Consider the following 22,043-nt stretch of genomic DNA (forward strand, 5'->3'; position numbering starts at 1 on the left):
CACACACACACACACACACACACACACACATACACAGGCAAGCTTTAAGACTTTCGACTGTACATCCCCTAGAGGGCCTCCCCCTACCAGCAGAAGGACAGTACAGGAAGGTGAAGGGCTTACCTGTAGGGGTGCACGGGTTGTTGAGAGAAATATTCTATCTGGTGTAGAGGAACGTCCACACAACACTACCAGACCTAACCTAACCTAACCTAACCTAACCTCCAGGAAGCGTTAGGGTGTTTAATCTTAAGGTGAAATAAGCTTGGAGGTGAGAGGCCAATGTTCTCAGGTGAGGTTTTGGTCTCACTACCTAACAGGTGCGTCCGTGGCCCAGGTGTTGGCAGTAGACCACGACGACCCGCAGGAGGCAGACAACGCCAAGATCACCTACTCCCTGGAGAAGAACGTCCTTGATGAGTCCACTGGCAGCGCCCTCTTCGCCATCGACAGCCAACTAGGTCTCATCACCACCGCCTTCTGCTGCCTCGACAGGGAGAAAACACAGCGTTATGCCATCCAGGTGGTCGCTACTGACGGAGGTGGTCTTAAAGGTGAGTGTCCGCCAACCCTGACTAGTGGAGTTCCTAAAGGTGAGTTTTCGTGTCACCTTCTGTTTCTTGCCTCTTTGTTTACATGAGATACACTCGTCAGTAAGGATCAATTATCATATATTTCCTCCCATAATATAGTCACGTCTTTAGATTAATTAATTTTTTATATTAAATCAAAATATAAGTTAATGTTTTGTGATTGGTTATTCTTGACATTACTGATCCATTTCTTTTATTAAATGATTCTGTTGGTGGTGGTAATAAGCGTTTAAGAGGTTCGATATTTATACTCTCTCTCTCTCTCTCTCTCTCTCTCTCTCTCTCTCTCTCTCTCTCTCTCTCCCCTTCAGGCACGGGGACGGTGGTGGTGGAGGTGATAGACGTCAACGATGTGCCGCCCAGTTTCTCCCGCCCAGAGTGGTCGCTGGAGGTGGAGGAGGAGCTGCCCCTTGACCACGTCCTCACCACCCTCACCGTCCTCGACCAAGACGCCTCCAACGACTTCTCCTTCAGGGTCAGTGCAGTTCCTCCCACCCCCCCCCAAACCCAGCTTATTTTACTTGATTTGGTTAGATTGGGGTTAAGTTACAGTAGGTTAGGTTAGGTTAGGTTACGTTAGGTTACGTTACGTTACGTTACGTTACGTTACGTTAGTATAAAGGAGGTCAATCCCTGTGTCAAATACATCATAAAGTTCACAATCCAACCTTATAACAACACAAATTGTCTTCTATGTACTTGAGATAAACATTATTGCCACCAGAGACGAATCAGCTGATCTTTGTTTACTAATAATACGGCCCACGTGTTCCCCCAGGTGGTGCCAGAGAGTGGTCCTGGGTGGCACATGTTCAGGGTACAGGGCCGGACCGGTGCCAGCCCTGAGGGGGTCCTGAAGGCTGTGACACCCCTGGATTACGAAAACCCTGACCACAGACAAGGGTTCAGTTTTAGGGTACAAGTTACAGATTTGGTAAGTTCAGGGCCTCTTGTCTTTGTGTGTGTGTGTGTGTGTGTGTGTGTGTGTGTGTTTTAAAGCTTTGAAGTAATACACATATCTGGTGTCTCTACTAAGCATCTCCTCCTCCTCCTCCTCCTTCTCTTCCTCCTCCTCCTCCTCCTCCTCCTCCTGCAGGGTGAAGGCCAGTGGGAGGAGGAGCACCACGTAGCAGAGACATGGGTCAAGATAAGACTAAAGAACATCAACGATAACGACCCCGAGCTGAGCCAAGACCACGCCCACCTCACCATCCCCGAAGACACGCCCCCCGGCACACACCTCACCACCTTCACCGCTGTAGATCCTGACGGTGTAAGTTTACTCCTTCGACGCCTCCTTCGGGATGTAGCAGAAAGACAAACACTGAGAGATATGTTAATTGATGTATGGATATAATAGCTTCTTAGGGTCACCACCACTAACCACCATTAACCACCACTAACCACCATTAACCACCACTAACCACCACTAACCTGTCACTACGACCACCACCACTAACCACCACTAACTCACTACCACCACTAACCACCACTAACTCACCACCACTAACCACCATTAACCACCACTAACCACCACTAACAATCACTAACCACCACTAACGACCACTAACCACCACTAACCACCACTAACCACCACTAACCACCACTAACCACCACTAACAATCACTAACCACCACTTACCACCATTAACCACCACTAACCACCACTAACCACCACTAACAATCACTAACCACCACTACCGACCATTAACCACCACTAACCACTACCTGCCATTTACCACAGGACGGCAAGAGTAAGGTTCGCTACAGTATCCCGGCAGACAGTAACCCTGGGCGGCAGTTCAGTGTTGACGAGGAAGGGGCGGTGCGTCTGGTGGGCGGCGTTGACAGGGAAGCAGCAGCCTCCCATGAGGTGTTGGTGTGGGCGGTGGATGACGGTGAGCCGCCCAGGACCACCACAGCCACCCTGATTGTGAGTACCCACCCACTGAACCACCCACCACCCACTCATCTATTGTATTATATTCTTCTTCTCATCTTCCTCTTCCTCCTCCTTTCTTCTTCCCCTCCTCCTCCTCCTTCCTCCTCCTCACCTGTTTACCCTCTACCTCCCCTCTGAAGGTATTAATTTTACCTTCACAGATAAGCCAAATTGGATTACCTCGAAAATATTGCTCAGGTCTCAAGCGAAACCTCAAATGTTTGTGAAAATTTAAGATTGATAAAAGAAAAGTGTGTGTGTGTGTGTGTGTGTGTGTGTGTGTGTGTGTGTGTGTGTGTGTGTGTGTGTGATCCTATTTCATTTCCCATTTGACATATTAACCTAACCTAACCTAACCTAACCTAAACTAACCTAAACTAACCTAACCTAACCTAACCTAACCTAACCTAACCTAAACTAAACTATAGATCACACTATTTTTCCACCCATACATGACCTTTCTAACTGACCTTACTTGACCTCTACTGACCCTGACCTCTTTACTCTCCCTCAGGTGAACGTAACAGACGTGAACGACAACCCGCCCTATCTAGCAGAGCCGCAGGAGGTCCAGGTAATGGAGAACGGCGGCCCCCAGATGGTTGCCCGGGTCAAGTTTGGTGACCCCGACGACTGGGAACAAGGTCACGGCCCACCCTTCACCGTGACCCTTGACCCCAGGGCTCCACAACACGTAGCTGACAATATCCGGGTCACGTTAGATAAGAGTGAGTTTCAGGGTCACACAGGTCAAAACAGTAACAGATTTGGGGCAGATTTAGGCAGATTAGACGCTGGTGGTAGAGCGGTACCGCTCTTGCCTCGCAAGCAAGATGTCACGGGTTCGATTCCCGGGCCGGTGGAAGTTGTTTGGACACTCTTCCTCGCCCCCATTAGTCCCTGTTCACCTAGCAGCACAGTAGGTACCTGGTGTAAATCGAAAGTTGCGAATTCGTATTCAGGGAGTTGTTGGAGCTTCCAATAACTTGATGACATAAATCATTGACTCTTCAGGCTTCTACGCCCTTGACTCTTCAGTCTTCTATGCCCTTGACTCTGAGGGCTTCTGCGCTTCACCTTACACAAGGATGAAAATTTAGTCAGATTTAAGGGATCATGTGTCTGTCTGTCTGTGTGGTTTGTACGTATATGTGTGTATGTGTGTTAGTGTTTATGTGTGTATTTTATCGCGTATGTATGTATTGTATGTGTGGTTTTCCTTGTGTGTGTGTGTGTAGGTGTGTGTTTTTGCCAGTGTGTGTATTTATGTATGTATGTACAGTTTGTATGTATGAACGTATAAAAAAATCCCATTATCCCCAAACTCTCCTTAACCATCACCACCCCACCTACAGAAGCTAACGAAGGACGAGGCGTGGGCGTGGTGTGGGCGCGGGCGGGGTTGGACCGGGAGGAGCAGCGCGCCCTTATGGTCCCCCTGGTAGTGAGTGACGCTGGGTGGCCGCCCCTCTCAACCACCGTCACCCTCACCCTACACGTGGCAGACCTCAACGATAACACCATGACCCCAGCTGCCAAGACTGTCACCGTACACAGTCTGCAGGTTAGTTCCTTTCTGTCTGTCTGTCTGTCTGTCTGTCTGTCTGTCTGTCTGTCTATCTATCTATCTATCATACTCACACCCTACAAGTCAGTCTCTCACTCCCTTCCTCTATCTATCTATCTATCTACGTTGCCATCTATTGTCCACAGTCTGGCCCAAGCTCTTTCCTGCCTCCCTCGTTCAACACAATTACCTAGGCGTTATTTTTTCATCTCTGATCCAATCGCGTTGAAACTGGTAGAGATAGCGAGCTCGTTCGGTGCGCTCTCTCTCTCTCTCTCTCTCTCTCTCTCTCACAGCCCCAGAAGGACCGGGTGCTCCAGAGAGGCATGCAGATCCTGACGACTGGGACGCCTCGGCTGGACTCCACACCTGGAGGAAACAACACCCCAGGTTCTCGACACTTCTACAGGAGAGCCACCATGGCCCCTCACACACCTGAAGGGGAGGTAGGTGAACGTCCTCCTCCTCCCCCCCACCACCCCCCCCCCCACACACACCTGGAAGGGAGGTAGGTGAACGTCCTCCCTCCTCCCCCCCCACACCCCACACACCTGAAGGGAGGCAGGTGAACGTCCTCCTCCTCCCCCCCACCCCCCCCACACACACCTGAAGGGAGTGTAGTGAACGTCCCTCCCTCCTCCCCCCACACCCCACACACCTGAAGGGAGGTAGGTGAACGTCCTCCTCCTCCCCCACCCCCCCCCACACACACCTGAAGGGAGGTAGTGAACGTCCTCCCTCCTCCCCCCCCCACCTCACACACACCTGAAGGTACTCAACCGTCGATATTTGTTTAATGATTTACTTACTGATTTATTCATTCATTTTTATATTAATTTACTTATTTATTTATTTCATTCAAGGTTTATTCACGTCTCTCTGTTCAGGTACGAGTTGGGATTCACAGTAAGTGACGTCACACACGGTCTATCTGACGTCGAGGCCAACGTCACTGTCTACGTCACTTCCTTGGGCCCCCGTGACGTCATCGATGTCACGCCCCTCACCATAGCGGCTGACAGCTACCGTGTGGTCAAACAGGAGGGAGAGGTGAGAGGGAGGGAAGGAGAGGTGAGGGAGAGGGAGAAATGACAAGTGAGAGGGAGGGATGTCAGGTGACAGGAAGGGAGAGATGACAGGTGAGGAGAGGGAGGAATGACAGGTGAGGGAGGGAGAACAAAGGAGAGAGAGAGAGAGAGAGAGGAAGGTGCTGCAGGACAGGAAGGAGAGAGGAGGGAGAGGGATGAGAATAGAGGAATTTGATGACGTAAAGAGGAGGTGAGGAGAGAACGAGATGACAGACGTGAAAGGTGAGAGGGAGGTGAGTGGCAGGTGAGAGGAGGAGAGAGAGTGAGTGAAAACAAAGGAAAATCTCACAACAATTTTAAAGTATCTGTAAATATTCCTACTTAAATAATCCCTATTTTTAAGTAACAATTATGACCTAAATTTACACCTGTTAGAGGGACCTAATTATCACCTTAATTATCCCTTATGTATAATTAAGTTTAGATATTATTAATTTGTGTTTATTTGAAGGGCCAAACGTCCATACTAACGAGGTTGATGAGAGCCGTGAGGGCGTGGGTTGAGGAGGAGAAAGAAGAGAGTGTGGGTGGTGGTATGGGCGTGAGGGCGGTCTCTGTACAGCCATTAGGAGGACACAGCACCACGCCCCTAGCCACGCCTACAGCCACGCCTCCAGCAACCCGTGTGTGGATATCGTCACCTGGTGTGGCTAATTTTGACCATATTTTACTATACCGCAGGATGGAGGTAAGGTACTCTCTCTCTCTCTCTCTCTCTCTCTCTCAATTTTGATCCATCACCCTCACAGCAGCACTCTAAGTTACCATTGTGAATAAGTCAACAAAACACGAACACTCTCTCTTGTGCTGTCGACGTGTACAGAAATATACAAATGAATATACACATAACACTCACTCGACCCTCATCCGCGTGGGTAAAGACCAGTATGTATATTTCCAAAAGCGTATTAATCTCTTTTGTTTGTTGTTGTTATTTATTAGTGGAAAAACAAACAGGCGTTGGATGTTCATTGGTACGACCCATTAATCTTGTTTGTACCCGGACAGTTGAGTCAAGCTATAGGTGTTGATGTACGGGACGTGGGCGTGGTGACCTGTGATGAGGACGCCCATGCTGCCGTCCAGGACATTACCCACGAGATGACACCTGGAGTGGCCCTTGTAACCACTCAGTCAACTGTCCATGTGGCCACCCATGAGGGCGCTCAGAAGGCCGCACACGACGCCACCCTCACTGACACTCCCGAGGCGTGGAGGTGTGTGGGCGGGTGCCGGGTGGGTGTGGCTGACGGGTACAGTGTTGTAGATGCCAACACCTCGGCTGTGGTGGGACCCTGGGTGGGGGTCCGCAGTGGCTGCGGCTGTGGCAGTACTGCTACACCTGTGAAGGACCACATGTGCACTCATCACACCTGCCTCAACGGTGGCAGGTGTATCCCGACGTCCAGAGGCATCAGGTGAGATGGACAGCTTTAGGTGCGTGTGTTGTGCTCAGATGTGGGGAGACATGGGAATAATTGTCACTCTTTGTACAACACCTGTTTAAGGTCATATCTAACTGCAGGTGTGTTTGTCCGCATAACACCTGGGGCTCGAGATGCAAGGTGGTCAGTCGTCACTTCGAGGGCGGTGGGGGCGGCCAGGACACTGGGGGCGTCATGGGCGGGGCCTCCCAGGTGGGCGGGTGGGCATGGGTGTCTGCCATCCCGCCCTGTACAGAGGTGCACCTGAGTCTGGAGGTCCTCACTCAGACGGGGACGGCGACGCTCTTGTACTCAGGGCCAGTCACTGAAGGTGCCAGGGTCGTCAGTGACCTGCTGCTGCTGGAGCTGCGTCAGGGCCGCCCCTTCCTCTTGTTGGACCTGGGTGACGGCCCCGTCAGCCTCGCCCTCAACGCCTCCTACACCCTCGCTGACAACACCTGGCACAGAATCGACGTCTTGTGGAAGAAGGAGGTGAGTCTCATAAGCTTGTTCCTATCTTCATAACAGTGCCACCGCCTGACGCAGCTTCCATTGGAGTGTCAGTAAGGGATGGAGAGGGAAACCAGGCGTTGTTGACTGCTCGCACTGGCACTTTTATTATGGTATGACCCGCTGAGACATCAAAATTTTACGCTCTTAGTCTGCTAAAATAGTCATTGACGAGTCGAGGATTACAGACCACAGAGGAACCGTCATTTTTATTTTCTCCCATATAAGAAGATCAAATTCTTTTAATTTCGTCCTGAAAATATACAGTGATAAAATACAACCACTTCTGTGTGTGTGTGTGTGTGTGTGTGTGTGTGTGTGTGTGTGTGTGTGTGTGTGTGTGTGTGCCCCCCCACTGGTCTACACTGTATGCTATTCTCAGCGTCATTATACTGCATTTGTCCAGGAATTTCAGTGTTGGTAAAATTTTTGTTACTCTCGTTAACATTAAGTAAAGTTTGATGCAAGTAACTAATTCTTTCCTCCCTCCTTCCCCTTCTCTTCCTCCTCCTCCAGCAAGTAGAGATGATCGTAGACTTATGCTCAGGCGGTAACATCGACGGGCCGCCCACCACCACCCATGACCATCACCCCACCCAACCCATTCCTCCTCCCGACGCCCATACCTGCCATGCCTCCACCAGACTGCCCGGGGCCGCCCATGTCCTCAACACAGGTGGGCCGCTACAGGTGGGCGGAGTCTCCCACCGTCTCCCCGCCCACGCCCCTCCACCACACTTCAAAGGGTGCATCAGGAACCTCAGAGTGAACAGAGAAGTAAAGTCCCCACAATCTTACTGAAAACTCCTTTATAAATATCTTGAATGAGTTAGAATTGTTACAGAAACTTTATATATTTTTTAAGAATTTCTCATAAGATAAAGAAAAATTATATAAGTCTTCTAACGGTATTGGTGTGTTATTTGACTTGACACACTAATGGAAAACTTAACACGGTTTTTTTTTTCTCCTGGGCAAATAATTTTACATCAGGTAGCCTTGCAGTGTATATAATATCTCCGTTCTCTCAGATCCTTGACCTAGGGAAGGATGTACTCAGTCAAGGCAGTTCCCCTGGGTGTCCTGCCGCCGACTGCCTCACTAGCGGCTTGCACTGTGGCCTACACGGAAGGTCAGTACAGGTCAGAGGTCATAGATATATTTGGTAGTTAGGTCTTTTGATCCCCAGTGTTCAATGACTGTAAGTGATATTTCGGATCACCTGAAGATTAACCACCCTACCTAACCTAACCTGACCTAACCTAACATCAATATATTTTAATAAGCTGGGGGTCCTAATCTTCAGGTGATCTCAATAAATACAGCATATATCAATCATTCATAAACCAAAACACGCCCTCGTAACTAATGCACTCCCCACGCCCACGCACGCCCTTCAGTTGCCAGGGGTCGCCAGGGTCACTACGCTGTGAGTGCCAGTTGGGATGGGCGGGTCCTGGGTGTGCCTCCCCCACCACGCCCACCACCTTCCTCCTCAACAGCTATGTCAAGTTGGCCCTCTCCTTCACCCCCCTCGGCTACACCACCTCCATCTCCCTCAGGTAAGATAATTAGCAGACAGGTAATAATTCTCTCTCTCTCTCTCTCTCTCTCTCTCTCTCTCTCTCTCTCTCAGGTACAATCATCACACCTAATCTCTCCTTCCCTATACAGGTTCAAGACGTGGCGAAGGACTGGACAGCTGGTTGTGGTGTCGTCACAGCACGGGCGGGACAGCTGGTCGGTGCAGCTGGTGGGAGGACGCCTTTGTGTGCAGCTGCGCCTTCATCCTCGCCCCCCTGAGGACCTGTGTCTCTCTAGGGCGTCTCTCTCCGACGGCAGGTGGCATTCTCTCGCTGCCACAAGGTATTATTGATTCCTCCTGGCACTGGTACTGGCACTTCCTTATACTACTGGTACTAGCACTTCCTTATACTGGTACTAGCACTTCCTTATACTGGTACTGGTTCTTTCTTGTACTAGCACTGTTTCTTCCTGATACTAGCATTGACTCTTCCTTATACAAACTCTCCCTAATACCTAACTCTTCCTTATACTAACTCTCCCTCCCACATCCTCCTCCTCCTCACATCGGGTTTCGCCTCAAAACTGCAACGATAAAACAAAAGACTAACAAGAGACCGCCTCATCATCATCACCATCATCATCAATCATCATCGTCATCATCATCAATAAGAATAATTAAAGCCTTCAAGCTTAAGTCCACAGCTATAAAAGAGAGCTACAAGCTTACATAAAGAGCGCGGGGCTAAACAGAATGTGTAACTAGGCAATAGAAGGATGTGTGTACGGTGCAATTTAGCAAACAGAGTGAAAGGTCTAGTGTTCTGTCGAGGTTTAATTCCGTGTTTCGTGCAAGTTGATGTTTCTTTATTCGTTTGTATTAATTTTATTGGTTGCGTGGTGTTTGTTGTGTGTGTGTGTGTGTGTGTGTGTTTGCTAGCAGGTAAAGTGTGATTGTCATTTGTTCTTCATTTTTGGTTTTGCATCCTATCGCCCATTTTGTGTACTGTATCTTCTTATTCTCTCTCTTGTTGTGTTTATTTCCTGTTATTATTCTTTTTTCTTATTATTCCTTCTTGTTATTGGTATATCTGTTTCTTATTTATCAGTATTTATCTTTATGACTCCAGTGTCTTGGCATTTAACTCATCAAATTACTTCACATCGACCACAGTACATTTTTTTTACCAGGTGTATTCTGACAGGTACGGGACGGCTACCTTCCTCACGGCTGATGACGGGGACGAGGATCTCTATAACGCCTCACTAGCGCTGGGGGGTCCACATAACCTGCTGGAAGTGGATAAACAAGAGGGCGTCCATGTAGGAGGGACGCCAGAGTTTATGGACGTCAGCGTGTTCAAGATCCACAGGGATTACTATGATGGTGGGTGCGATGGGTCGTGTAGTGGGTAGGTTGAGGCCGGTGGAGAGAGAGAGAGAGAGAGAGAGAGAGAGAGAGAGAGAGAGAGAGGAGGAAGAGTATAGGGAGAAAGAAAAAGAATTGGAGGAAGAAAAGAGAGAGAGAAAGAAATAAACAGAGAGAATTGGAAGAAAGACAGTGAAATGAGGGAGAGACAGATTAAGAAAAAAATAAACAGATTAAGGGTTAATAGTAAATGAAGGGAAATAAAGATAAATAAGGGAATAATGACACAGTTAACAGACACAGCTCAACGTGATACACCTTCAGGATGTATCGACGACCTGAGGATCTCCGGGCGAAGGGTTCCTCTACCTCCTGCGGTCAACAGCACGGCGTGGGGCCAGGCCAGCGTGTTCAGGGGCGTGGAGCGTGGATGTAGCGCCCCTCCTACCTGCACCAACGTATCCTGCAGGACACCCCTCTCCTGCGTCGACACCTGGAGATCTTACCACTGCGGGTGTGTATCTATAGGCTGTGGTGTCCTGTCTCCGAAATCCTTGACTCGATTTACCTGAAGATTAGACACCCTAACGCTACGTGAGGGGATTAAATTAGGTTAAGTTAGATTAGGTTAGGTTGGGTTAAGTTAGGCTAGGTTAGGTTAGGTTAGTTTTTCTTTTGGTGTGAGTTGTGATTGAGTTAGATTGCATTGATATGAGTCTTATAGGGAAACGGAATCATTATTATACATAAAAGCAACAATGACTTTGTGTAGTTTGTCAACACTGGTAATCAACAACGCCTGGTATTTGCCCTCCTAACCTAACCTAACCTAACCTAACCTAACCTAACCTAACCTAACCTAACATAACCTAACCTTTGCTCCTGGTACTGCGATAAGTTGGTCAATTTAATGGCGGGTCGAAAGGTTAAATCACGTTAAATTGCTTCCTGTAGTAGAGACGGCAGGATATAGAGAGTACCATTATTAACAGATGAAAGTGGTTCTCAGAGTCCAGTTCAGTTTAGTTACAGTTCTGTTCAGTCGAGTTCTGTTCAGTTTAGTACAGTCCAGTTTAGTTCAGTCCAGTTCAGTTCTGTATAGTTCAGTCCAGTTCAGTTTATTTCAGTCGAGTTCAGTTCAGTTTAGTTCAGTCTAGTTCATTTCAGTCCAGTTCAGTTTAGTTTAGTTTTGTTTAGTTCAGTTCAGTTCAGTTCAGTCGAGTTACAGTTCAGTTTAGTCCAGTTCAGTTTAGTTCAGTCCAGTTCAATCTAGTTCAGTCCATTTCAGTTTATTTCAATCGAGTTCAGTTCAGTTTAGTTCAGTCTAGTTCATTTCAGTCCAGTTCAGTTCAGTTCAGTCGAGTTACAGTTCAGTTTAGTCGAGTTCTGTTCAGTCGAGTTCTGTTCAGTTTAATCCAGTCCAGTTCAGTTTAGTTCAGTCCAGTTCAATCTAGTTCAGTCCAGTTCAGTTTATTTCAATCGAGTTCAGTTCAGTTTAGTTCAGTCTTGTTCATTTCAGTCCAGTTCAGTTTAGTTCAGTTCAGTTCAGTCGAGTTCAGTTCAGTCGAGTTTGTCTATTTCAGTCTAGTTCAGTTCAGTCCAGTTCAGTCCAATTCAGTTCAGTCCAGTGGTCCGCCGCCTCTGCTCATGTACAGTATATTTGATAAGTGTTGTTGTCTGCTGGAACGATAACCAGGTCGTCTTGTTCCGAGTTAATTTGTGCTGTCTGTGTGTTTGTCTGTTCGTTTGTCTGTGTTTGTGTGTGTGTGTGTCTGTGCGTTTGTGTGTCTGGTTATCTGTTTGTCTGTCTGTCTGTCTGTCTGTCTGTCTAAGTAGAGAAGATATTTATAATATTTCTGTATACATTATTCTGTAGTTTAATATCAAGTTAGTAGCATTTTTCTATAACCTGTTCTGTATTTCATATCAAGAATACATAATCATAGTGTTGGGTACAGGTGTGGCGAGGGACGTGTTTTGAGCAGCAGCCAGACGACGTGTGAAGACGAGGATGAGTGTGTGTGGCGACCCTGTCTTAACGGTGGCTCCTGTTTCAATGCCCAGCCAGGTAATACAACAGGGTACAGTGTTATAGTAGGGTACAGTGCTATAGCGAGGTACAGTGCTATAGTAGGGTACAGTGCTATAGTAGGGTACAGTGTTACAGCTACGAGTTGGTTTTTCCCTTTACTTTTATCCTCTGGTTCTCTTATTTATGCTCCATGATATTATACTTATACTCTTATTTTATCTTACACGCATTGAATTCCCAATAAAATAAATAAAAAGTACTTTGCAAATTATCTGATTATTATAAAAGTTTACCAAATTAAATCGTTTTCTGTTATTCCAATATTTACGTCCGTTTTCTATGGCAGGGTATGTGTGCGTGTGTCCGGTAGGGTACAGCGGGAAACACTGTCATCTGCCCGATTTGGAAGATACCTCGCTAAAACTCCCTCTTGGTATTCTTGTGACGCTTGTAGTGTTCTGTACTTTCCTCTTCCGTAAGTATACGTCTACATTAACCTGTGTATACATATTTTATGATGTCGGTAATAAAGTGGGGTGACCTCTGTCTGGTCTTGTGTCGGCCGTTACAGTAGTCAAGTCTCGGGCTGAGGCAGAACATTAGCAGACTGCGACCTGCATCTCTTCCTTGTGTTTCTGAATATTTGTTTCTTATTTGAATAAAGATCATCATCAAACCAAAGATAATACATTAAGATTGCTTTCTTTAATATCACCATCGGTAAACTTTCAAAATTTCGTTAATACAAAAATTATTCCATCGATTCTTGTAAATCAAAATAACCCTTACTTGTAATAACCATTTGACAAGTGGACAAAATGACGTTTTATAACTTCAAGTTTCGTGAGTTTATTGGTCAAAAAACACTCAGTATCTGCCATAATTAAACACTGTAATACACTACAATACATTACAACTGTGACCCTTCTACCTACAGTGTTGATCTGCGCCTTCTTGCTGCACCAACATCATCGACGGTCAGCCTTACGTCGGGGCGCTCCTGACAACAAGACCAACACCCCATGTAAGGAACAAGTGTCGCCCCCCTGTAACCACACACCCAACCTACTGGAGTTACAGGTGCTCAAGCCCCCTGGAGCCAACGGCGAGCCACCCTGGACTAAGAACCCTAATATAGCAAGTGTGTGTTACTCTCTACGTACCTCTTACAGTCACGAAATAATGGTGTAGGGAAATTATAAGAAGCTGTACAGGGAAAAAAATTAAATGGTAGGTAAAAATATGCCACATACAGTTCCTTATATTTGCCCCGTCCTTTAAACAGAGGTGCAGTATACGTACCGTCCCTTAAACAGAGGTACAGTATATGTCCTTTAAACAAGACCTAACATATACCTCCACTTTGTCCCCAGATGTGGACGTCCTCCGGGTGCAGGTGTCCTCACTACCCACCAGCCTGGAGGACCACAGTCAGAGGGACGTCCTGGGCACAGGTTCATCACACCAGCGAGGACAGTGTTGCCAGGGCGAGACATCAAGCCCTAGAGATGTCGGGGAGAAGGGAGGAGGTGCCGTCGCTGGTGACCCAACAGCTAAATCACACATGAGGAGGTACTCTCATGAAGGTAAAGGATCAATGGATACAGTTTTTTATATATCTATCTATCTATCTATCTATCTAATTTCTATACTGTTTCTTGTTTCCTTGGCAGGTCTTAGCGGGACCCGTGACGTGGATTCCTGACACCTCATTGGTCCATTCTACAGCCAATTGACACTGATGGCAGAGGCAAAGACGACGGTCACCACAAAGCATGGAGCAGATCCTCCACCTGTCTCAACCACTCAATCTACTAGCGTGAATACCATTTCCAAAAGAGCATCTGATCCCTTGTCTTGATAATCATTAAAGTAATAATAATAACACCATCTTTTAACTTTAAGACAACGCTCGTGAAGAAACTTGATGTGATCCACTGCCAGGCGATAGATGTGATTGGTCTATAGGATGATGAAAACCGACTGACGTATGGTATGTTTACGGTGATTGGTCCAGAGGGTGAAGCATAGTACAGTATACATTTACGGTGATTGGTCTGTAAGATGATGATGCTCGATTTATCTATGGGACGTATGCGGTGATTGGTCCAGAGGTTAGTGACACTCTAAATATTATTTGTTTCACCTCTCTGTCCCAGCCAATCAGTGAAAGAATAACATCATCGGTACAGTATAGCTACAGAGGTGTGGCAATACAGTATATGTAATTTGACTTATTTTTTCTTAACTATCGCTATGAAAACAAATTACAGTCGATCTTTATAAATTATGCCATTTACTAGTCTTTCTACATTCTTTAATTTTCATGGCAGTTTCTTTGTGTTTTGGACTCAGTTTACATTGTAATAGTGTAGGAAACTTTCTTTTATATGCCAGACATTGTAGAAATATTTATTTTATTCATTTATCTGTTATCTGTGTACAGTATTTGAGTAATTTTATCTGAAATGTTGTCTTTTTTTACGGGAGGCTCTTCGATGTTATGTGTTCATTGTATATTTATCAGATAAGACAATAAAAACATCTCATTTGGGTGTGTTAAATATGTATAATATTGATATGGAATTAAAAGATATTTATTTATTTTGTTTTCATTCGCTCTCAACCTATGGTGATATCGTCCACTCGTGATATCCTCCACTCGTGATATCCTCCACTAGTGATATCCTACAATGGTGATATCCAGGTAGTAGGTAGTAGGCAGCTACCAAACAGGGAGGTACTACCGCCTGGGAATATATTGGAAGCATAATGTATTGTCTAATGGTAGACCCTGCTGCCATATGTGACCAAGTCCCAGGTTGCTGATCTGACTTTCTGTCTCATTTACACACAATTGCAGGGTCTCAATTGTTTCTCTTACTTGACAACACAATATTCATATATTGTTTCACACTATTGATCCTAAAATTATTACGAATATCAGACGTAAACAATTGAAACAATAAGAACTACAAAAGAGGACAAATGATATAATAAAGAACAGCACAAGGTAATTAAGGAATAAGTGATAAAAGGGAGAGAAGTGGAAGAACCGAAGAATATTACAAGGAAATGCTAACATGACAAGAAGTATTAAAAGAACAAGGAAATTAAGTTGGGAATGACTTACGGGAGCAATGATAATAGGAATAAATAAGATGAATGAATACAAGAACAGATATAAAACAAAAAGAAAGATATAACTACAGTAAATTTAAATAAGCTAATTATAAAACTAATCAATGGATGAAGAAAATATGACCTAAAAGTTTGAATAGGTTTGTAGCTCACTGGAATTGTTTACCTCAGGGCTACGGATGTAAAAAAAATATAATACTTTGAATTTAAAAAGAGTATATAAAACAGCCATAAAACAATAGAATAAATCAAATATTTAATATAATTGAAATACATCTTAGATAATTAGTTTTTATATAATTGTAATAAGTATTCAATTATATTTTAGGTTGTAGTCTCTTTAAATTTGTACAAGAGAAGACGTCGTCCGAGATTCAAAACAAGATCCTCGGCTGAAGTGTTTATGCTTTATTAATTCATTATTCAAGATGTCTGAGGTGCCAGTTGGACTTAAAATAGACCAGGGAGATGGAGCGAGATTCAGGGCGTTAAAAAATTCCCTAAACTACACCGTTGAAAGGTTATTAGCTGGCTGGAAGTCCTCGTCCTTCGCCAAGTGAGTCTCTTTACCTCTAGTAGATTTAAAAGTTTTTGTGTATTTAATTTTGTGAGATTTAATAAGGTGTTTGTTTATTTATTTTGTGTTTGGGGTAATAGTGAAGGAGAAGGCTAACACTTGGAAGTTTTTTATTTGATTTATTTTTTTCACTGTTGTTTGGATGAAAAGCAATAAAAGGTACAATAGTTATTCCTGTAATTAATACGTTTTCAGATATTCAAACTATGTGATTTCCGACAGATATAAAGATCCGAGTTGTTCAAAACCCATAAAAAAACCATCGGAAAACATAATTTGGATATCTAACCTAACCTAACCTAATCTAATTCCTAAGATTTCCCGAATGACTGAAACTAGAATAATACCCTGTAACTTTAAGATTTTTTATTTTATTTTTCTTTATGATCATTAATAACCTGTAGTGGGCAGGGCATGAAAGAATTGGGGTAAAACACGGCAAAAAAAATTATTATATGGCATTAGTTTTGATATTATTTTTCTTTCGGACAACACCGGAATCTTGGCAATTTTATCTTAACAATCAATAGTTTAAACAATTCTAAGACACTTTTCTTCTCCAACATTTCTCTCACAAATGACTTATACTGTAAATGTCAGGGGGGTCCAGGTGGCGGAGCCTCCGGTTAGGTTAAGTCATTTGCGAGAGAAATGGCATAAAAGAAAAGTACTTTGTTTATGAAGAATTTATTTATTTACTGTAAATATTCTTCCGATAATTCTCCAGTGGCACTACATGTTTACAAGTGCTGTTAAACTAATAAATTTGGTATTATTTTACAAGCTGTCTCTCAAAGGATGTTTGCAAATGTAAGTGAGATCTATTTTTTATTTATTTATCATAAATACTCCTCAAACAAATCTGCCGAGTCGCCATGTTTGTGTACAACTGACCCGCTCGGTCCAAGAGTACTGTCAGGTCCACAAAAAACGTAAAATTACACAATGAAACTTCAACAACGTTGCTTTCATTGGCAGCAGATAACAGAATAAGTACCAAGTATTTTCTGTTTAATATGGCGGGGAAGGGGGCCTGGGATCGGAGCCCCCGGCTAGGAAGTTAGGTAAGGTTCGGTAGGTTTCTTTGGTTGGCTAAGTTCATTATTACTCATTTTCAACAAAAGTGTACAGAATGAAAGTTACTCAAAATGATGGTACATATATGTATTGCATGCATTAAAAACCTTAAAATTGCTTAGACTCTAATTGTAAAAATTTACCATAAATTTTTAATCTGGTCTTGATTAACTTCTAAATAAACGATGGAGCCTCACATCAGTATGTTCGTATACTTATTGTTTTTCCTCAAGGACTGTGGAAGAAGAAAGCTGTCTTGTTTTTCAGTGGCATTGTTATTGGGTCGTGTACCGTGTTGTATCACAAGTTTATCTGTGCTTGTAGAGGATGAACACCATTTCCAAGGGATCATCTGTCAACCTGTTCTCCACCTTTACCAAAATTTGTTTTTTATGTTTTTCTTGGTGATTTAAAAGAATATAACCTTTATTCTGTCACCAAGTGGGCAGGGCTTTGAGGACAAGGGAAAATTGTTGGGTAAAAACAATCAATTTTTACATGTTTTTACCCCACAATTTCCCTCATCTTTAAAGCCCTGGGATGGTTAGGTAGATTAAGTTGGCTCATTTTATCACCAGTAAATCATATAGTAATAGGGCAGGATCTGGTAAGCTTTTCTAAGTATTCCTGTGAATCAAACAAAACATCTCGGTTATAAACGGTGGATGGATTGTCTAGCCCACCAGCCTAGAATAATGTTCAGAACAGGGAAAAAAGAATATAATGTATATATGTTATTGAAAACTTATTGCTTCCCCTTTGGAGGATTTTTCATGAGGTGAGGAAACATTTATCTTCAATAGACAAATTTCCTGAAGTTGCCGGGTACTGTCAGTCAATATTACCGTAACTTCTTTTTTATTCTTTTAATTGCTGGAGTTCCAAAGGTGCACAAACAGTGGTATAGGAGGATAGCGTTTGATTGGTAGTGTTGACGTGACTTTTGTTCCAGATCTCAATATAATTACTCCCCCAATATGGTGATTAAGATCTGGTGTCAGAAAGTTGTAATTGTTGTAGCTACAGTTATCATTTTTGTTAATGATCCAGGACAAACTTTTGACACATTTACCATCAGTAATTAGTGCCTTCCTGTACAAGTATTATCTCTTATTGATTGGCAAAAAATCATTGTTGATGTGTTAATTATTTCAATATTTCAAAAGTTTTGCATAAAATTTAATGTCAGTGGTGTAAGTTTGTTCTGTACCTTATATAAATTTGTCATCATTTATCCACACTGTAATATGAGCATTTTTGTGGTGGCTATGTATCCAAATTTTGAAATATACTGTTCTTTACATTGACTTGTGTATAATAAAATACTGTAGCTAACTTACAAACTAAATACAAATACAGTACTGTAGTGATCACTGTTATTAGTTGATCTTCATAATGTATCCCTCAGGTGTTTTCCAACTCTTGCAAGAGAAAATGACGCAATTATGGAAGCCATTCGTGTTTCATTGGTGGAGACAGTGCGCAAGGCCATATATGATGACCTCGTTGCAATCATAGATGAAGACGTTGCAGGCCCTTTGGAAGAGCTTGGTACACTCATTAAGAACTACACTGGACCTAAGGACATAGAAGCATGGAGACCATCGGGTGATCCTACAAAGGATATGATGGCACATGATGCAAAGGTACTGTGTGTTGCGTGAGGGCCCAGGAACACTTAAGTCTTAGAGTGTTCAGTATTTGATTACCTAATTTTACATGGCACTACAAAATATCTACTGTACCTGTAGCTACTGGTTATCCATTTTCCCAGTACTGTAGACTGCACTGTATTCAGGTACAGATGGTGGAAAAACTTAAATTCACAGTTACTAAAAAACTAGCCATTGAATCGTTTTATTTTAAAGTGGCCATCTTACCATCGTGTCTATCTTATATAAATCAAAATGTTCTCTCTTGGTCTCCTTTAAATATTGGCTACTTTAGCTTATCAATATCCTTTCTTTATGCCTTTTTTGCTGATTTTTTCAGTTACTTCAACTTTGCTCTCTATCTCTTCACTAGAATGATAATTATCTATGGTTGTTTAGGTAACGTGTGGGCACTTGTTTTGACCTGTGGAACTGTGAGAACCAAACCACAAAGCCTCCTCTGGCAGTGGACCACTACAAACTATTGGTGATAAATAGAATTACAAATACTTCAGTCTACTATTTTTCTTTTTTTTATAGGTTCTACAGCATGAAAAACAGCGCCTTCTTGAATCTGTGGGAAATGCCAAGAAAATTTCAGAGGCTGTGTTGCAGAAGGTCAAGTCCGGTCGCAAAAAGTGTCACAACAACCATGTGTATGTCAGAATGTGTTTATTGTTTTCTTTAAGTTTATGTTATATAATAATTATTTGAATCGACTTTATTTCTTGCTACTGTACTGTTAAAATTAGTTATGGTAAATAATTATGTCATTGAGATTAGTTGTCATGCAAAAGTATTCAGTCTAATGGTGTTTATTTTTTAGTTATTTTTTTTTTTTTCACTCGCATTAATTTATTGAAATTACTGTACCTGTAGTTTACTTTTTCATAAGTTCCGGACTGTACGTGTTAGGACGGGGTTACATATGAACTACAAATCTTAAAATGTCACTTATCACCTACAATAATTTCCGTATTTTGACGAGTATAAGTCACACTTTTTTATGGAGATGTCTAGACTTTATATTCTGCCACACACAATATACCCCTACACCCTTATTTTATACCTTTATATTATAGCGTACAGTAATTTTTTTATTCAGAAGACACATTAGCACATTGAAATTACTTCTCCGCAAATTCTGTGATTATGTAACACAACAGTGGCAGTATAGCTCAGTTGTGTGAGAGGTAACTGACATATTTTAGTGTGGTAAAAACTTGACACTTATATTATGTTCTTTTAACACTATTTATGCTTCATATTCAAGTACCGTACACACAGACTTAGTGTGAAAATGTGGATGATGCAGATGATACACTGTATAGTATGTGAAACAATTGATGTACAGTCTTCTGAAAATTTCTTCTTATATTTGTTAGTGATGTATATATGAAATGCTGTACAGTATATTAATACAACATATCGCGAGGACCCCCTGTACACCATCTACACACTATCCTACAGTAGGTGTACACTGTCCACTGCTATGTACGGTGCAGTATACATAAATGTAATAACATTTTTGAATGTGAAAACAGCAGTGAGTTAGCACACCACACAATTTTATACAATGGCAGCAGACATGAACTAAGAGTGTCATGATGTAAGAGCCTCAAGAGATAGGCTGCGAGATACGTCAGCCAGCCATGGGCATCCCATGCAGTCACAGTACAGTAGTACCCAATTGTAGCTCATTAGAGTTCTGAGCCTACTCACCCATGTGCTGAGGCGCATGATGTAATCTTTTGGAAATTTGTTCGAATGCCCGGAACGAAGAGATTTTTCCTAGAATTCCTTGGAATGATTAAAAAAAATTGTGTAATGGATAGTTCCAGGAATCGAAGATTCCGCCTAATGGATACAGGTGGATTTTCATACCACGAATCGATAAACATATGGGAAAAATATGGTTTGGTTCCCCAGTGACAAAATTACCCCAATATCATACCCCAAAAACACGAAATCAGTGTACACACAAGACCAAACCAACCTAACTGATGATAAATAGTAAATAACTGCAGTACTGTAATTTAGTGCCTAACACATGAAATTACTACCAAGCACATGAAAAAAAATATAAAAATAGTACTGTTAAACTTACCTTATGGGAGGGCAGTCTGGGCTGACCACCACAAGGGGTCAGTCTGAGTAAGGCCCTTACTCAGTGAGATGAGGAGGGTTGTCCACCTCATCACTGACGTCTGCCAAGGACACCACAGTCACACCAGAGGTGAAAGAAGTGCAAGAAAATTGTGGCCACAATAGAAGCAGCCGGACCAAGATCTTTTCCAATCTTGGTAGGGCCATCACCTCATTCATGACATTTAATTACTTCCAGCTTTGTCTTGAGAGTCATAACCTTTCGGGCTGTCTTTTGTATAGTATTGGTAGTCAAAAATTCAGCAGAACGCTTGAATGCTGTCATGAAAGTTGTAACAAAAGGATGTCACGAATACTCACAGATAAAGAGAGATCACTTCACACACAACAAATGGCAGATGGAAGGACGCAGGCTTGTGGTAGATGCAGGAGGGAAGGGGTGGATGTGATCAGTGAGCGAGAATACGTCTCTGTGCATCTCTACCCAAGATGGTCACACCAGCTGACTCCCAGCCTGGCTCTAAATTCATTTAAGGGAGGGAAGCTTTCATTTCTTGAAATAGTGGTGTCAATTTAGAACATTCATTTACAGTAGGTGAATTTTTGCATCTGAAACATTTGTATTTGGAGGATACCTGTAGTGTGTTACTGTAGTGTGTGTCACTTCATATACAGTACAGTACTTGCATGCAGTATATTAACAAAATATGTCTTATGCATTATTTTAAGCACACTCCAATATTTCGAGATTGATTAGAATTTTCTTTAATTCTAATAATAATTCAACACTAACCGTCTTCTTTCTTTACAGGGAGATCCAGAAGCGTTTAACAGTCTTGAACGAGCTGGAAACTGTGTCCCGTGGACTGTCCAAAGAGAATATGGCCTCTGCATCCCATGATATATTCTCTAATAATGTGTCTGAAGTATCTGCGGAGGAAAGAGAATCTTCCAGCAACTCTTTGTGATATGAATCTTACACCTGAATGAGTATTTTTGTAGACTTCAGAATTTCATCAGCCTTCTCATTTTTTATGGCTATAGCTAAATTGTTACCTCCATTTCAAGGTGATCTGTGCCTTTTCCCAGTAATTGAAACACATAAAAATATAAGAGAGTTTGCTGAAGGTCTTTTTCATCAGTGACACCCTGTACTGTATATACAATCATAAATCATGTACAGTAGTGAAATATTTCCAGTTTTCTGTTGTCATAAAACTTGAATCATAATGGTTATGTCCCCTGCACCCTATTACTTAAGACAAGGAGGTATTTTCATTGTTATCTCTTATGTAGTAAAGTCCTGGGGGTCTAGGCCACCCTTTTTCTAAAGAACATTTTTGTGTATTAAAAAGTAATTACTATTGACCTCAGAATATCTCCTAATATCAATTGCTCATGCCTTCAAAATGACCTTGACATTGGTTATATTAAAAAAAATT

General features: G+C 42.9%; 2 protein-coding genes across 3 annotated transcripts in view; both read left to right on the forward strand.

Moving 5' to 3' along the window:
• Positions 1–14,599, forward strand: part of LOC121876939 (putative neural-cadherin 2) — a 22,763-nt gene extending 8,164 nt beyond the window's left edge. Inside the window, exons 5-26 of the mRNA XM_042382519.1 lie at positions 321–554; positions 905–1,068; positions 1,372–1,527; positions 1,690–1,866; positions 2,337–2,525; positions 3,049–3,262; positions 3,890–4,112; positions 4,989–5,151; positions 5,641–5,877; positions 6,198–6,607; positions 6,715–7,105; positions 7,640–7,900; positions 8,155–8,255; positions 8,524–8,685; positions 8,798–8,989; positions 9,853–10,034; positions 10,341–10,530; positions 11,975–12,084; positions 12,395–12,523; positions 12,986–13,189; positions 13,422–13,634; positions 13,722–14,599. Of these exons, the coding sequence (XP_042238453.1) occupies positions 321–554; positions 905–1,068; positions 1,372–1,527; positions 1,690–1,866; positions 2,337–2,525; positions 3,049–3,262; positions 3,890–4,112; positions 4,989–5,151; positions 5,641–5,877; positions 6,198–6,607; positions 6,715–7,105; positions 7,640–7,900; positions 8,155–8,255; positions 8,524–8,685; positions 8,798–8,989; positions 9,853–10,034; positions 10,341–10,530; positions 11,975–12,084; positions 12,395–12,523; positions 12,986–13,189; positions 13,422–13,634; positions 13,722–13,753 (4,334 nt within the window). The 3' untranslated portion in view covers positions 13,754–14,599. The remainder of the gene's footprint in view (positions 1–320; positions 555–904; positions 1,069–1,371; positions 1,528–1,689; positions 1,867–2,336; positions 2,526–3,048; positions 3,263–3,889; positions 4,113–4,988; positions 5,152–5,640; positions 5,878–6,197; positions 6,608–6,714; positions 7,106–7,639; positions 7,901–8,154; positions 8,256–8,523; positions 8,686–8,797; positions 8,990–9,852; positions 10,035–10,340; positions 10,531–11,974; positions 12,085–12,394; positions 12,524–12,985; positions 13,190–13,421; positions 13,635–13,721) is intronic.
• Positions 14,600–15,515: 916 nt separating this feature from the next.
• On the forward strand, positions 15,516–22,043 carry LOC121876933. 2 transcript variants are annotated; one of them, XM_042382509.1, is made up of 5 exons: positions 15,634–15,745; positions 16,551–16,576; positions 18,252–18,489; positions 19,036–19,151; positions 21,413–22,043. In XM_042382509.1, coding segments are annotated over exons 2-5 (513 nt in total). In that variant the 5' UTR covers positions 15,634–15,745; positions 16,551–16,574; the 3' UTR covers positions 21,570–22,043. The 2 variants fall into 2 exon arrangements, with proteins under 2 accessions (XP_042238442.1, XP_042238443.1); XM_042382508.1 differs by lacking the exon at positions 16,551–16,576 and having other exon boundaries at positions 15,516–15,745.

The sequence above is a fragment of the Homarus americanus genome, unplaced genomic scaffold (genome assembly GCF_018991925.1).
Source record: "Homarus americanus isolate GMGI-L3 unplaced genomic scaffold, GMGI_Hamer_2.0 scaffold10478, whole genome shotgun sequence".
NCBI classification, from domain to species: Eukaryota; Metazoa; Arthropoda; class Malacostraca; order Decapoda; family Nephropidae; genus Homarus; species Homarus americanus.